The sequence below is a fragment of the Oryctolagus cuniculus genome, chromosome 15 (genome assembly GCF_964237555.1).
Source record: "Oryctolagus cuniculus chromosome 15, mOryCun1.1, whole genome shotgun sequence".
Lineage (NCBI taxonomy): Eukaryota > Metazoa > Chordata > Mammalia > Lagomorpha > Leporidae > Oryctolagus > Oryctolagus cuniculus.
Window position 1 is genome coordinate 37,968,843 of NC_091446.1, and position 17,206 is coordinate 37,986,048.

General features: G+C 39.6%; 1 protein-coding gene across 1 annotated transcript in view; it reads right to left on the bottom strand.

The window, feature by feature from the left end:
* The window catches only part of KIF11 (kinesin family member 11), a 61,184-nt gene that overhangs the window by 15,461 nt on the left and 28,517 nt on the right, over positions 1 to 17,206 (bottom strand). Inside the window, exons 11-17 of the mRNA XM_002718383.5 lie at positions 15,375 to 15,462; positions 13,310 to 13,498; positions 11,347 to 11,554; positions 7,468 to 7,640; positions 4,790 to 4,915; positions 4,552 to 4,710; positions 662 to 768 (exon numbers count right to left, since the gene is read on the bottom strand). Coding sequence (XP_002718429.2) covers positions 662 to 768; positions 4,552 to 4,710; positions 4,790 to 4,915; positions 7,468 to 7,640; positions 11,347 to 11,554; positions 13,310 to 13,498; positions 15,375 to 15,462 — 1,050 coding nt within the window. The remainder of the gene's footprint in view (positions 1 to 661; positions 769 to 4,551; positions 4,711 to 4,789; positions 4,916 to 7,467; positions 7,641 to 11,346; positions 11,555 to 13,309; positions 13,499 to 15,374; positions 15,463 to 17,206) is intronic.

Here is a 17,206-nt window from a genome sequence, read left to right on the forward strand (position 1 = left end):
ATATTTAAAGTGGATTATGGACATAAATACTATACAGAAAACTATAAAACTCTTAAAAGAAAACATAGATCTGACTGGTGTCTGTGGTAAGTATGTGGGACTAATAAGCAATGACTAAAGAAAGCAACCTAAACTCTAGCTCAGGAACCACCAAACTTTTTCTTAAAAGCCAGGTAGCAACACTTTAAGCTTATGGTCCAGTGACTTTAAAACAATGACTCAATTCTCCTGCTGTAGCTCAAAGGCAGCCAAAGATACCACATAAACAAATGGATATGGTGGTGTGCAATAAAATTATTACAAGGAAAGGCACCCATCCCCTCAGTCATGATTTGCCCCGTTCTACCTAATAAGTATACTTTTTATCAGTGTTAGAGGTTAAGAATTGTAAAAGCACTGAATGTGTATTCTAAGACTGAGAAAATAAGAAAATACATTATAGGTAAGAACCAAGTTTCTCACTGAAACAGAAGCACAAATATGCAAAAGGATATTTATGTAGGTGTACATTTATACATTTATATATACATGAACAATAAAATGTCCACAGATCAGATGTCTGGTTGAAGGTATGTAAGAATTTTTTTGTACTATTTCAAGCTTTTCTTCTGAACTACTTTCAGACTTACAGAAAAGTTAAGAGAACTTAAAAATAGCTTACTGCTCTGTATTTTCTCGGACTCTACTAAGTGGTTTCTGGATGTTTTCACATTTTTCCTCCAAAGCACAGAATCTTTCTGCCCAAAGATTGGTTAACTGGTGAAGTTCCTGTAAGAAAGGTGGGAAAAGGAAAAGAGACTTGAAATTATGGTGACACATTTAGAATTATTCTGCACAAGACTGATGATACTAAGTGTTCTGCCACAGCAGAAAATTACACAAATTTGTAAAAGGAGATCTTCCCTCTCTCCCATGCAGGAAAACCAGCGGAAGTGAAATTAAATAAGACGATTATTAGAGGGATTTTTTTTAAAGTAAATAATTAGCCAACTTTGTTATTTTAATTACTAGTAACAAAACCAGAGTACCTCCATACTGACCAAACACACCCAGATGTTACTTTATTTTTGAGAACCACTTTGATGAGTACATATAGTTGCTTTTGAACTGCCAACACTACTAGAAGGGAAAATTAATGCTGATAAGCAATCCCAAAGTATCAAGCTAAAAAATTTTACAGAACCTAACTGGAGCTAAAATATTTTTTACACAATCTAGTTGGAGCATATTAATAAAATGTAAATACTTGTAAAGTCTTATCTTTGCACTTAGAAGGGGTATTCAAAAAATTAATGGAAAAATATACTTTGAGAAAACTATACATTTATGAATTTTATTTTGAAATTTATTTATTTGAAAGAGTTACAAAGAGAGAAAGGGAGAAGAGGAGAGAGGGGCAGGGAGAGAGAGAGAAAGATCTTCCATCTGCTAGTTCACTCCCTAAATGGCTGCCAACAGCCAGGAGCCAGGGGCTTCTTCTAGGTTTCACATGTGGGTGGCAGGGGCCATCTTCTGCTGCTTTCCCAGGTACATTAGCAGGGAGCTGGATCAGATGTGAAGCAGCCAGGACTTGAGCCAGCACCCATATGGGATGCCAACATTGCAGGCATTGACTTAACTTGCTGTGGTACAGTGCTGGTCTCTCTAGGAATTTTTTGAAGTTCCTCATATTTAACATCTTTAAAACCAAGTTCTTACTGGCAAATAATAAGCTATACAGCAGAATGAAGAAGCTATAAAAAAGATCAAAGAAATGAAAACGTATTTAAGCTTTTAGAATCAGGAACTCAATCCAGGTCTCCTGTCATCTGCTGCCACCCAAGGTACACAAGAGTAGAAAGCTAGCATGAAGGAGCTGGTGCTGTGGTGTACAGAGTTAAGCCTCTACCTTCAGGGCTGGCATCTCATATGGGTGCTGGTTCAAGTCCCAGCTGCTCCACTGGCTATCCAGCTCCGTGCTAATGCACCTGGGAAAACAGTGTAGGATGGCCGCAGTGGAGGATGGCTGCATTCACATGAGAGAGCTGGATGAAGCTCCTGGCTCCTAGCTTAGTTCTGGCTCAGCCCTGGCTGCTGCAGTCATTTGGGGAGTGAACCAGCAGATGGAAGATTTCTCTCTCCCCTTTTTTCTCTGTATCTCTGCCTTTCAAATAAATAAATCGTTACAACAACAACAAAAAAGCAAACAATCTGGGATGGAAAGTGAAGCTTGAAATCAAACACAGGTACTCCAATATGGGATGTGTGAGTCTGAACCTCTGCACCAAATAACCACCCCATCTAAGCTTCTTATTTACCATTCAGTCCATTGGTTGCCAATGAATAATACATCAGCTAATAATGCATATCTAACATTCTGACTGTGAAAAGTCTGCCAGTACTTTTACTAGTCTAAAAGTAGGCAATAATGCAGATATTATTGGATATAACTATATATAAGTACGGATTCAAAATTTTACAGAATTGTTTTATTAGTGCTCACTTCAAGTTCTAGAAAACCTAAAAAATATTCCACGTAATAAACTTGCATCCTTAAATCCAGGGAAGTCAGGGCCATCACTGTGGCATAAGAGGTTAAGCTACTGCCTGCATCCTATTTGGGTGTTGGTTGGAGTCATGTGGGAGACTTGGAAGAAGCTCCTGGCTCCCGGCTTCAGACTGACCGAGCCTCAGCCACTGTGGCCATTTGGGGAGAGAACCAGCAGATTGGAAGGCCTTTCTCTCTAACTCTGCCTTTCAAATAGATGAAATAAATCTTTAAAAAAAAATCCAGGGAAGTCAAACCATTTATGCTAAGATATTTTTTAGATCAGTTTTTTTGCTTTGTTTTCCAAACAGCTGCCTATCAATTTCAAGCATTTTCTTTAAGTAGCAATAACCACACTTCAGATAAATCTCATTGGCTACGATAACTGCCAGTGTGTAAAGCTGAAAGCATTTTATTTAAAATTTATTTTATTATTTGAAGGATAGAATGAGAGAGAACCTTCCATCTGCTGGTTCATTCCCTCAAAGGCTGCAACGACCAAGGCTGGACAGAATGAAACCAGGAGCTTGGAGCTACTTCCAGGGCTCCCATGTGCATGGTAGGGGGCCAAGGACTTGGGCTGTCTTCCCCTGCCTTGCCAGGCACATCACGGTGAACTGGATTGGAAGTGGAGTAGCCGGGACCTGAACCCACATAAGATGCTGGTATCACAAATGGCAGCTTAATTCGCTGTACCACAATGCTGGGCCCTAAGCATTTTCAAACAGCTAATTCAAAAAGAGGGGATTTGCCATAGAAAATACACCTAAAAAGATCTAGACAGGTCTAAAGCAAATGCCTTATGTAGAGGTATAAGATGCTGCTGCAATTTCAAATTGCCAAGAAACATAAAAGAACCGCTGAAAAATGGATGCCTCTCTTCAGCAGTATAATCACTACCGACATCTGTAAGTGGAACTAAACACTGTGGATGCTCCTGAGGTTTCAGTTTCCTCATCTGAAAACAGGGCTAGTGAAAGAATCTGTATCTATGTTGGTGTTCAATAAATGTTAACTACTATTCTGACTAATTTCCAGTGTTAATCCTCTTTCTGAAAAGTCTTATATTTAGGGAGGCTAACAATCTTAAAGTTGTTTTAAATCTTGCCTAAATATCGTGGATGTATTTTGCCTTCTCACCTTACATGACATGGATGTGAATCTTTCTCCCTCACTTTCCAAAGCCAAAGAACCTTTTATGACTCAGTAGATCATGTCAACCATTTTATTGACCAAAGAATTCTTGCATGTGATAACACGCTCATTAGCAAGACTTAGATGTCCACTACCAAGTCTTTTTTTTAAATATGTTTTTTTATTTAAGGAAACAAATTTTGTGTAATTCATACATACAGATTTAGGGACACAGTGATATTTCCAACCCCATTACTAAGTCTTAAGATTACCAGAACACTATTTTCCAAATATCTGATATTTATAGATTAGGGTTTGAAGGTTTGGTTTGGGTTTAAAATCTCATATACTGAAAAATAATTTACACAGAGGAAGGTAAGTTATGAATTACACTTATAATCAATAAATAAAAATTAAAATGTGTATCTATTTACTACAATATGAAGTATGTCATCAATGAGACAGATATAAAGAAAGCAGGACTTAGTTTATGAAAGATAATAACCATCAATGCCCTCCTAGAAAGAAGGAACTTGTACCATCAAGTTACAAGGGAGGCACACGCTCACTTTAAATGTTACAACCATTTGCCTCTAAAGATATGTTTCACCCATATCATCTTTCATTTTGGTATAGGAACAGGACTGTTTGGTTTGTCATATTGCACTTCAGCATAGGATACCACGTGTAGCAAAACCTCAAATATTAACTAATCAAGAGAAATATTCTCAGTTATTTTATACTAATTACTGCTATAGGCAACGGTGGCTATAATATTTTCAGGTTCTATATTAGTTTTACAGCATTCAGCTTGTGTAACATAGATTATTAAGACACAAGTTATCATAAGACTTTCTTTTTCCACTTCCCAAGTCAGCCAGACAAGATACCTGTGCGTGCGTTTGCTTTATTGTTTTCAAGTCTTCAGTTAAGTTTTCACATAATTTCTGTGATTCAACCAAGGAAGAAATTGTATTGTCTTGCAGTTCATGTAGATTGTTACACAGCGTACTGAGAAAACCATCCATTTCCTTTTTCTGATCTTCTATCTTTGAGAAAAAAAAATATTAGCTTCTTTCTAAAACAATAAAGTAATTTTGAGATAATTAAGAACATAACATTTGTTACCTTATCAGCTACTGTCAATGCAGTCTTGAAAACATGCTTTAGCTGACTATTGATTTTCAATATAGACACCAGAGTAGGGGATAAAATCGTTTCCAGTGAACTTAGGAGGTCAGTCTTAAGTACATTCTAGTTTTAAAAATAAACAAACAGATCTTTTAAAAGGCGTATTTTCATAGCCTGGATGGTTAGATTACATTTAAAATACTTTTGAAAAACATACACATTAAAATTCTAAGTTTACATTCTCTGTTCTTCATAGCCTACAGAGATGTATCTATATGCCTAGTGTTTACATTCAGCGTAAACCCCCTTAGTTCTGCCTCTAGTAATTAATGGTCACTTAGTATACAATAAATTTTTTCTTTATTTTTTTTGACAGGAAGAGTGGACAGTGAGAGAGAGAGAGACAGAGAGAAAGGTCTTCCTTTTGCCGTTGGTTCACCCCCAATGGCCGCTGCGGCCGGTGTACCGCGCTGATCCAAAGCCAGGAGCCAGGTGCTTCTCCTGGTCTCCCATGGGGTACAGGGCCCAAGCACTTGGGCCATCCTCCACTGTACTCCTGGGCCACAGCAGAGAGCTGGACAGGAAGAGGAGCAATCGGGACAGAATCCGGTGCCCCGACCGGAACTAGAACCCAGGGTGCCGGCGCCGCAGGCGGAGGATTAGCCTAGTGAGCCGCGGTGCGCACCTACAATAAATTCTTAAAGAGTCTAATGAAACACATGTTAGAAGAATTCAAAAAAGGAAAAAAGTGACAATGAATTGGTAAGATTTCAGTATTCCAAATAGAAAATTTTAAAAATTTCAAACAAGTTTAAGTCATTTGTCAAAAAGACCAAGACCAAAAAGTCATCATGAGTAGGCTTTGGGATGGAGGTATTTAACTCTGGAGATTGTTGACTTATATCCTATTGTATCAGAACCTGTTAAGGTTCTTAAACTTGTCAATGCATATGAAAAGTAAATAATAAAGTGCAGACTGGGAAGTTTCATGAAAAACAAAAAATCCAGAGTAAAGATCTTTTCACCAGGGCAGAGGAAAAAAAAATAAAAACAGAAAATCTATAATAGAAATAATTTATAAATACTTTTTTAAAAGGCCACTGGTAATCTTTTGGAAGGAAGAGCTATCATACTAATTACAATTAATTCTGTAAGAACAGCAGTCATCTCTTCTTTTGATTCAAGTAATGTCTTTAACTTGGTACACAGGAAGACATCAATAAATACAGACCACAATATCTGAATCAATCAATTTCTAGAAAGTTAATGCTAACTGAATACTTTGTCAAATTCAGATTAAAGATAATAACCATTCATACCCTCCTAGAAAGAAGCAACTTGTATCAAGTTATAAGAGAGGCAACATGCTCACTTTAAAGTGGTCATTTAGATTGAAGAAACCTATCAAATAGTGTTACATTGCATGAACCTAAGCAGATCAGCTGATATTTCTAATATTTACTTGGAAAATGTTTAATAAAAATATTGTTAACCTCAAAAAGGGAGGCAGAGAACCTGTATGAAGGAAAGAACAAAATTAGTGCAATGGCAAACTGCCTAGACAAACCTTGCAAATACAAAATAGAATATATGTAAGTCATGTATCAAGGAGGCAATATTAACTGCAATTAGGTTAGTGACTTCTACAGAACTGTGGGGAAAAAAAATTTAGTTATAAGATCCAGAAGGGCTTGGTCACACAGATCTAACCCCAAGAATTTTAAATGTATTCCGAGAATTCTTTAGTCATTAAAAAGTTTATAAATAACTCCTACTTGTTAACACTATAAAATATGAGTAAAAGTTTTCAAATGTTGGTTATACACATTTGGAAATCAATCTTCCTGGGAGGAAAAAAAAAAACAATGCAGAGATTGGTCTTTAAAAATATAAACAGAGAGGCCAGAGCTGTGGCTCACTTGGCTAATGCTCTGCCTGTGGCAAAAGCATCCCATATGGGCGCCGGGTTCTAGTCCCAGGTGTTCCTCTTCCAGTCCAGCTCTCTGCTGTGGCCCGGGAGGGCAGTGGAGGATGGCCCAAGACTTGGGCCCTGCACCCGCATAGGAGACCAGGAGAAGCACCTGGCTCCTGGCTTTGGATAGGCACAGCGTGCCGGCCGTGGTAGCCATTTGGGGGGTGAACCAATGGAAGGAAGACCTTTCTCTCTGTCAAAAAAAATAAATAAATAAAATAAAACTATATATATATATATATATATATAGACAGAGGTCAGTTCTGTGGCAAAGCAGGTTAACTGCCATCTGCAGTGCTGGCACCCCATATAAACTCTGGTTCAAGTCCCAGCTAATTCACTTCTAATCCAGCTCCTTGCTAATGTGCCTGGGAAAGCAGCAGAAGACAGCCCAAGCACTTGGGCCCTTGCACCCACGTAGGAGACCTAGAAAAAACTCCTGGCTCCTGGTTTTGGATTGGCCCAGCTCCAGTCATTGCAGCCATCTGGGGAGTGAAACAGCAGATGGATGATCTCTCTGCCTTGCCTCTCTCTCTGTGTAACTCTGCCTTTCAAATAATAAATAAATCTTTAAAAAAATAAATTCTTGAAGTGATACATGTGTCACTATTTAACAAAGCTGAAGATGAAAGAATACCAGTTAATATTGCTTTAAAGACTTAACAAATGTAACCCTTAAAAATATTTTAAGAGATTTACTAACAATCAATTTCTGTAGTACAGTTTTACTTTCTGCTGCTAATGATTGTTCTTTCAGTATCATATTAGAAATCTGAGAAACACAAGTAGACACATTTTCTGGAACAGATGTGAGAGATCCAAGTGCTGTTGTAGTAATGGTGTCTAACGCAAAGACACTGGAAGACAGCAGATTACCTATAACAAAAAAATAAATAAAAATATAAAACGACATAAATATACTTAAGCAGTTAGAACCACTTTAAAGAGGTTACCAAAATGATATCCTTGCTATAGAATTTGTAATAACAAATAAGTTTAAAAGAACTGCCTGGGGCCAGCACTGTGGTGTAGTCAGTAAAGCTGTCACCTGCAGCACTGACATTCCATATGGGTGCCAGTTTAGACCAGGCTGCTCCACTTCAGATCCAACTCCCTGCTATGTGCCTGGGAAAGCAGCAGAGGATGGTCCAAGTGGTTGGGCTCCTGTGCCCACATGGGAGACCAGGATGAAGCTCTTGGCTCCTGGCTTCAGCTTGGCCCAGCCCTGAACATTGTGGCCATTTGGGGAGTGAATGAACTCGGGGATAGAAGATCTCTCTCTTGTGAATTTCTCTGGTTCCCTTTCCCTGTAACTCTGACATTCAAAAAAATAAATATTTTAAAAAAGGAGAAAAAATGGCAGGCGCCACGGCTCAATAGGCTAATCCTCTGCCTGTAGCGCCAGCACCCCAGGTTCTAGTCCCGGTTGGGGCGCCGGATTCTGTCCTGGTTGCTCCTTTTCCAGTCCAGCTCTCTACTGTGGCCCGGGAGTGCAGGGGAGGATGGCCCAAGTGCTTGGGCTCTGCACCTGCATGGGAGACCAGGAGGAAGCTCCTGGCTCCTGGCTTCAGATCAGCGCAGCGCCGGCTGTAGCGGCCATTTCGGGGGCGAACCAATGGAAGGAAGACCTTTGTCTCTGTCTCTCTCACTGTCTAACTCTGCCTGTTAAGAAAAAAAAAAAAAAGAAAGAAAAAAAGAAAGAAAAGAAAAGAAAAGAAAAGAAAAGAAAAGAAAAGAAAAGAAAAGAAAAGAAAAGAAAAAAACAAAGGAAAAAAAACCTGTCTCACTGGGGCAGGAACTGTAGCATAGCCTGTTAAGCCACTGCTTGGGATACCCACATCCCATACTGGAGGACCAGTTTGAGTCCCAGCTCTTCCATCTCCAATCCAGCTCCTTGCTAATGTGTCTTGGAAAGTTCCTGATAAAATTCTGAGTTCCTGGTTTCAGTATGGCTCAACCCAGGCTACTGCAGTCATTCAGGGAGTGAACCAGCAGATGGAGGACCTCTTTTCACTCACTTACTCTGCCTTTCAAATAAATAAACAAAACTTTTAAAAAATTTGCTCACTCTATAAGCAAGGAAATATTTATTTATTTATCTGAAAGAGCTACACAGAGAGAGGAGAGGCAGAGAGGTCCTCCATCCTCCTTTGGTTCACTCCCTAATTGACAGCAACGGCTGGAGCTGCGCCGATCTGAAACCAGGACCTTCCTCTGGGTCTCCCACGTGGGTACAGGGTCCCAAGGACTTGGGCTATCTTCCACTGCTTTCCCAGGCCATAGCAGAGAGCAGGATCGGAAATGGAGCAGCCGGGTCTTGAACTGGCACCCATATGGGATGCCGGCGCTTCAGGCCAGGGCATTAACTCTCTGTGCCACAGTGCCAGACCCAACCAAGGAAATGTGTTTTTTGTTTGTTTGTTTATTTTTTTGGTTTATTTATTATTTTTTTTTTGACAGGCAGAGTGGACAGTGAGAGAGAGAGACAGAGAGAAAGGTCTTCCTTTGCCGTTGGTTCACCCTCCAATGGCCGCCACTGCTGGCGCGCTGCGGCCAGCGCACCGCACTGATCCGATGGCAGGAGCCAGGTGCTTCTCCTGGTCTCCCATGGGGTGCAGGGCCCAAGCACTTGGGCCATCCTCCACTGCACTCCTGGGCCACAGCAGAGAGCTGGCCTGGAAGAGGGGCAACCGGCATAGAATCCAGCGCCCCGACCAGGACTAGAACCCGGTGTGCCGGCGCCACAAGGCGGAGGATTAGCCTAGTGAGTCATGGCGCCGGCCGGAAATGTTTAAAATGTACACAATATGTGTTCCTAATTGTTCAGTAAGCCCTTGATAATTTCTAAGTATATCAAACTCAACTCGCAATAAACCAGAATTAGAATATTCTAAAACTAGTCTCTAACTAAAAATAACATGCAGCATTAGGATAAGAGTTTACAGAAGAAAATAGAAGCTTGAATTCAGTAAAAAAAATTAGTAGTAGGTTGGTTTAATACAACTAGAATAATTATGATTAATTTTAACTTAATCATTCTTATGTCTACATCTTCCAAATTTTTGATAATGAGGATATTTTCAGAACAACCAAATTAATAAATTTTAATTTTTACTTCATTTTTATTTGTCTACATCTTCCAAATTTTCAATAATTAGGATAATATTTTCAGAACAAATCTACTGAATAGTTTTTACCTAGAGGGGGATAACATTGGAATGGTTAAAAATAATGATACATGACCATGTAGGGGATACAGCCATTGGCGGTGACTAAAATTGCTCCAGCTCATTAAGTAAATCTGTTAGATGAGATAGGCAGAGACTTCAAGACCCAAGACAGGCAGGGCCTGCACTATGCCCCTCATAAGCAGGAAGCAACTACAGAAGATATGATGATTCTACACCCTTCAACAGCCCATAGGATTAAGGGCTGGCGTCTCTCTGAGGGGGGAATAATGTAGGCAGGCAGACAGGATAAAATTGATTATATCTGTGAGCTGGAAGGCCATGCTTTCACTACACCCCTGTGTGATCTCATATGTATGCACACCTGCCAATCAGGCTACGTAACCACTCCCTTTGGAAGTGGATAAAAGGCCTGGAGCACAGTGGGCTTGCCTTTTTGTCGCCCTTGTTGCTCATGCCTTGGGGTGAGTGGCCTTCAGGCTGCCTGCCCCCTGCCTTCCTGCCTGCACATGCCTTGCTCTAGGCCTGCTCTCTGCGTGGTATGGACCCCAACTTAATATATGGATTTTTCTTTCTCCATTAGATAAAGCCCTTACTCTCTTATGCATTTCTCTCAATGAATAAAATCCTTAAAACTGGAAAAAAAAAAAAGAAAACCACACAGTCACTCCAATTTTAAAATATTTACTCATTTTTCTTTGTTTGGAAGGCAGAACAACAAAGAGAGAGGGAGAAGAGACAGATCAATTTGCGGGCATCCATTGATTTACTCCTCAAATGCCCACACAGCTGGGAATAGGCCAAGCTAAAGCCAGGAGCCAAGAACTCCATCCAAGTCTCTCCCATGTGGGTGGCGGGGACTCGGGACACGAACCATGATCTGCTGTCTCCCTGGTAGATTAGTAGGAAGCTGGATCAGAGGTGGAGGTGGAACTTGGTCCCAAGTAGCATACTAACCCTCTGTGCTACAATGACCCTAATACAAACACACATATTCTGAAACTACAACCCTCAAAATAAATATTCCAAAAGTAAAATAAGTTGAGAATGTTTAAATAACAAAATTTCTAGAAAGAGACCCAAGAAATTTAAGAATAATACCTACAAGGAATGAGCCAGGGTCAAGGACAAGGGGACTTTTACTTCTAATGTCTATACATTTGGCTATTAATAAACACAATTTATTTTATAGAAAATCGTGGGGGGCTAATATTTGTTTCAACTCAAAGAAGATGAAAACATTAATCCCTAGCGTAAACAGAGAGTACGTGCACTGAGAAAGGTACTAACGGTCAATGTCCCCTGAGTATTTCACAATATTAAATGACCAGTTTTGATATTAGCCTCACACTAAAACACAAAAGTCCAGAATAATTAGAAATGCCAGAACTTACCAAATAAGGTCTTGTGAATTTCTAGCATGGCCTTTTGTTTTGAGCTGCCATCCTTAATTAATTCTTCCATATCACTGAACAGATTATTCAAGTTTTTGCCAAAAATATCTTGAGCTTCTGCATTGTGTTGGTCAATTGCCTTCTTACGATCCAGTTTGGAATGGAGACCAGAAACATCTTTTGTAGTTTCTTCAACTGTGTTAAGCAACTATGTAAGATTTAAAAAAATAAATGTTGATAAGATGGACATGACAGCAGCAATCTAATGAAAAAATATCTTCGCTATACAAGGCTATTTCCAGAGGAGAACTAATAGATTTTAAACATTGGATCAAATACATGCTTAGTCTCATGCTAACACAGCCAGAGGACCAGCAATGCTGATTTCCCATCTTCTAGTCATCTATTCAAGAAAGACTGACTTTGTCAATTTATTACAAAAAGCTTCCTCACAAAGTTTTCTATCATGTTTTATTACGTCTCAAAGTATACACAGTAAAAAAATTAAATATTGCTACCATCTATCATTAGAATGTGTTAAATTCTTTTTTTTTATTTAATTTTTTTTTTTTTTTTTTTTTTTTGACAGGCAGAGTGGACAGTGAGAGACAGAGAGAAAGGTCTTCCTTTGCCGTTGGTTCACCCTCCAATGGCCGGCGCGCCGTGGCCAGCGCACGGCGTTGATCTGATGGCAGGAGCCAGGTACTTCTCCTGGTCTCCCATAGGGTGCAGGGCCCAAACACTTGGGCCATCCTCCACTGCACTCCCTAGCCACAGCAGAGAGCTGGCCTGGAAGAGGGGCAACCGGAACAGAATCCGGCGCCCCGACCGGGACTAGAACCTGGGGTGCCGGTGCCACAAGGCGAAGGATTAGCCTAGTGAGCCACGGCGCCGGCCTTAATTCTTTTTTATTTATTTATTTGACAGATAGACAGTGAGAGAGAGAGAGAGAGAAAGGTCTTCCTTCCATTGGTTCACCCCCCAAATGGCCGCTACAGCTGGCGCTACGCTGATCTGAAGCCTGGAGCCAGGTGCTTCCTCCTGGTCTCCCAGGCGGGTGCAGGGGCCCAAGCACTTTGGCCATCCTCCACTGCCTTCCCGGGCCATAGCAGAGAGCTGGACTGGAAGAGGAGCAGCTAGGACAAGAACCCAGTGCCCATATTGGATGCCGGCACCGCAGGCAGAGGATTAGCCAAGTGAGCCACGGCGCCGGCCCCCAGAATGTGTTAAATTCTTAATGACTGGGTTCACTCATCACCACAAAGAAAAAACATCACAACATCATTATTCTAAATGTTCATAAAGTATATTATAAAGTCACGTTCTACGATTGAAAACTCCAGTAGTTTTTTCTTAAGTCAGCATCTCTGGTAAGAAAAATATAGATGAAATAATGAAACTGTTTTTGATAAAAATATCATTTAGGGGACCGGTGCTGTGGCGCAGCAGGTAAAGCTGCCGCCTGCAGTTATGGCATCCCATATGGGCGCTGGTTCAAGTCCCGGCTGCTCCACTTCTGATCCAGCTCTCTGCTGTGGCCTGGGAAAACAGTAAAAGATAGCCCAAGTCCTTGGGCCTCTGCACCCGCGTGGGAAACCAGGAAGAAGCTCCTGGCTCCTGGCTTTGGGTCAGTGCAGCTCTGGCAGTTGCGGCCAATTGGGGAGTGAATCAGCGGATGGAAAACTCTCTCTCTCTTTCTGTGGAATTCTTTCAAATAAATATATAAATAAATCTTTACAAAAAAGATACTGTGATGGTAAAGAAAGTCTATGGGTAGATGTATGTTACTTTGCTTGATAAGCACCTTGGTTTCTTGTGAGGTATTTAAAAAAAAAAAAAAGAAAAAGAAATATCATTTAGGATGAATAGATAGAACCGCTCAATTAATGTTAGAGCAAAGAAAATTACTTTTACTCATTCTCCAATTTCTTTAATGAAAGTAAAATCAAAACAAAGTACAAACCTTGCTGGCAGCATCATGAAGTTTCTCCTCAGTACTCTGCAAAGCCGATGTGATATATTCTTCTTTAACAAGCTGCAATTTGGTTTCTTGCAAATATTTTTGAGTGGTTTCAAGTTCCTGTGACTTATTTTGCAGGTCAGTTTTACACTGGTCAAGCTCATTTTTATTATCCATAAACAACTCTGTAACCTAAATATAATACAGTTAACACCTTTTGTTAAGAATGTAAAAATGTTGATCTGGATGGTGGGATACTCAGCTAACTCATAATATACTAACAGAAGAAGGAGAAAAATTATTTCCATGAAAAGTTGTAATGAATTACTAGGCAGGTTGGCATAATTTATATTATATCTGGTTTCTTCCTATATTCTTACTCAAAACTTTGAGATTCATAAACAGGTCTGTTGTAGTTGTATTAGTTCTTCAATTCCTTTGAACACTGTCAGTGGATCTGAACGTGAGGGTGTTAATGTGAGGGTGGCATCAAAGGGTCAGGTCTCCCCACCTAATCCAGTTACTGCTTTTATTTAACACCCAATCTCTCTCAATATCTGTATTCCTTCATCTAATAAACATCTAAGTGAAAATGCCTCAGCACTCACTGTTTTGTAACTTTAACAACAAAACTGCACAATTCAGTTACAGTCATGCATGACTAACAATGTTTTGGTCAATGATGGACTGTATTTATGATGGTGATCCTGTAAGATTGTAAAAGAGTTGAAAAATTCATATAACCTAGTGATGTCAGGCATCATAGCACAACTTTTCATTCACATGTTTCTGGTGATCTGTTGTAAACAACCCCACTGCACTATCAGTTATATAAAGTATAGCACATAGGGACAGATTTTTGTCTAGCAGTTAAGATACCACTTGGTACACCCACACCCAGTGTCAGTGTTTCCATTTGAGTCTCAGTTTCAGCTGTTCCCAATTCCAGCTTCCTGCTCATGTGCACCCTGGGAAGCAGCAGGCCAAGGCTCAACTGGTTACATTCTTGCCCCTTACATGGGAGACCCAGACAGAGTTCCTGGTTACTGGCTTCAGGCTGGCCCAGCCCTGGCCATTGCTGGCATTTGAGAAGTGAATGCTAGCAGATAAGAGACCTCTGTCCATCTCTCTCTCTCTTTCCCTTTCTCTATCTTTCATATAAAAAAAAATAAACTAAAAAAAAATTTAAGTATAGTACATAAAATTATGTACGGGTCATAATACCTGATAATAATAAATGGCTATGTTACTGGCTTATGTATTTATCCTACTTTAACAAAAGATTTATTTATTTGAAAGAGTAACAGAGAGATCTTCCATCTGCTGGTTCACTCCCCAGATGGCTGCAACAGCCAGGGCTGGGCCAGGTTGAAGTCAGGAGCCTGGAACTCCATCTGAGCTTCCCACATGGGTGCCAGGGATCCAAGCATTTGGGTGGTCTTCCAATGCTTACCCAGGCATATTAGCAGGGAGCTGGGTCAGAAGTCGATGAGCCAGGACTCAAACTGGTGTCCACATGGAATGCCAGCATCTCAGGCAATGCCTTAACTTGCTATACCCCAATGCTAGCTCCCACCCTGTGTGTATATATATATATATATATATATATATATATTTATCATTGTTAGAGTGTACTCCTATTTGTAAAAAAAAAAAAAGTTTGCAGTGAAACAGTGTGCTGTGTTACACACAGCAGCCTCATATACCTCATGTTTACCTTATCTCTTGATTACAGCAAGAGTCCATGTGGAGTGACCCATTCCATCTAGGTTTGTGGGATATACCCTATACAGTTCATACAATGACAGAATCACCTAAAATACATTTTCAGAACATATTCCAATTGTTAAGTGATGCATGACTGTAATTTCCTGCAATGCTGCATTAATATATCAAAATAGCTTTTTCATTATCACTGATAATAGCAAAAATATTATACAACTTACTTTCAGTAAAAGAATCAGCAAAAAAAAACTTTAAAAGAAAAAACATAAGGTCCTTAACATTCTAAAATTTTCTTTTACTATCTGCTTTTCTTGTAACATTAAATATTGTTTTGAATACTTACCCTATTTAGCTCTTCTTCAACAGCACCAATTTTTTCCATCAGTTCTACAATCTGTTCTTCTTGAATAGTTAATTTTCCATTCATGGCTCTAAAATAAAGTTTAATGAGTTTAAAAATAATTTTCTTTAAAAATTTATTCTGAGATAAATATGACAGTTACATAAACTCACCTCTACCATTTATCATCATCACGATAATGATGCTTGTCAATAAGCAATATGAATTGCCAAGAGCAAATATTCCTTGTGTTTCTTTTATAAATGAAAGACTTTTCTCTTGGCCTCCATTCTGAAAACAATCACTACCAAGGAGGAGAAATGTATGTGTGTATATTAAATCTGAGAAGCTAGAAAGCTGAAGGAAGACTGAAATGCAAAGGAGAGATGAGGAGGACAAAAGCTACAGTGTCTTTAACACGGCTATGGCAGTCAAGATGCCTCCCCAGAGAATGCTAGAAAGGCTTGAGACTTGAAGGAATCAGTTATCACAAGAGAAAGGGGTAAAGTAAAGGACTAAAACCTGGAAGACTGAATTAAAGTATGTATACAAGCAAATAATTATACCCCCAACACCCATATACATGTGCACACGCACACCCTAATGTACACATAGCCCACCATAGACAGCACTATCGCATCATCACAGAGCAGTTTCCCAGCCTCAGCACTGCTGATATTTTGAACCAAATAACTGTGTGCTGGGGGACGTCCTGTGCATCTGGATGTTTAGCAGCATGCCTTATCTCTCCCTACTAGATGCCAGCAGCATTCCCACTACCCTGTCCTGTCCCCACTCCAGTCATAACAATCAAAAAATACCTCAGGACATTGCTAAATGTCCATTGAGGGGGTGCCTCTAACCTTGTGAGCCATAGATCTAAAACAACTGCATCAGACTACCAGCTTCACTTTCACTAGATACAGTGGAGGGTGGGAGTAAGGCTTATGGGCTGGAAACAGGCACTTAAGTGAAAATGACATACAGGATGGTCACATCCCAGGCCCCTTAGACCTATTCTAATCCAGTATCAGTAGCCAGAGTAATCTCCAGGCACAAAAGTGGGCCTATCTTCTCAGGAAAGATGGAAAGGTTTTGTTGAAAAGAAAAAAGATCCAATAAGGAAAAACATTTGATAGAAGCCCAGACTTAACAGCAAAGTACCTCTTTTTCACTCCAATGAACTCACAAGTCCACAAGCCTTACTCATATACTAATCAATTTTCATTAACAGTAAATATCACTAGAAATCTGAGGAAAATAAACACAAATGACAGTTTACAACAAATAGTGAAAAGATTCCAAAGACCAGAGAAACTTCAATAAAACATACTTTTCCTGAGATAAGGAATATATTGTATCTATAAAAGAATATAGTATGTTGTAGTTTTTAAAAAGAGGGGCAGAGAAGTAAGTTTTTAGAAACCAAAATCTGACAGCAGAAATCAAATTCAACAAAAATATTAGAAGATAACAACAAGTTGTAAAAGTAGAATACAGAGTAATGCTTTTCTCAAGCACAAAGCTTACAGGTGTTTCAACCCACTTTAATGGGTCTCTGATTTCTTGAGCATTAGCCAGTTCTAGAAGTGACTACCTTTCGCTCTTTTAGTTCCTTCTTAACTATTAGCAATTTTCTATTCCACATTATACTTAAATGACAGATTCTTCCAAAAAGACAAATTCTGTCAATCATTAGGAGATTAACTACTAAAATGATTAAAGGAAAAGCTACAGCCGAGGCAGAAGAGGAGAATTAATTCTAACAGTCCTTTGACTAAATTTATTCTTTCTAAACAGAGAAAGAAATCTCCCATCCCCTGATTTATTCCCCA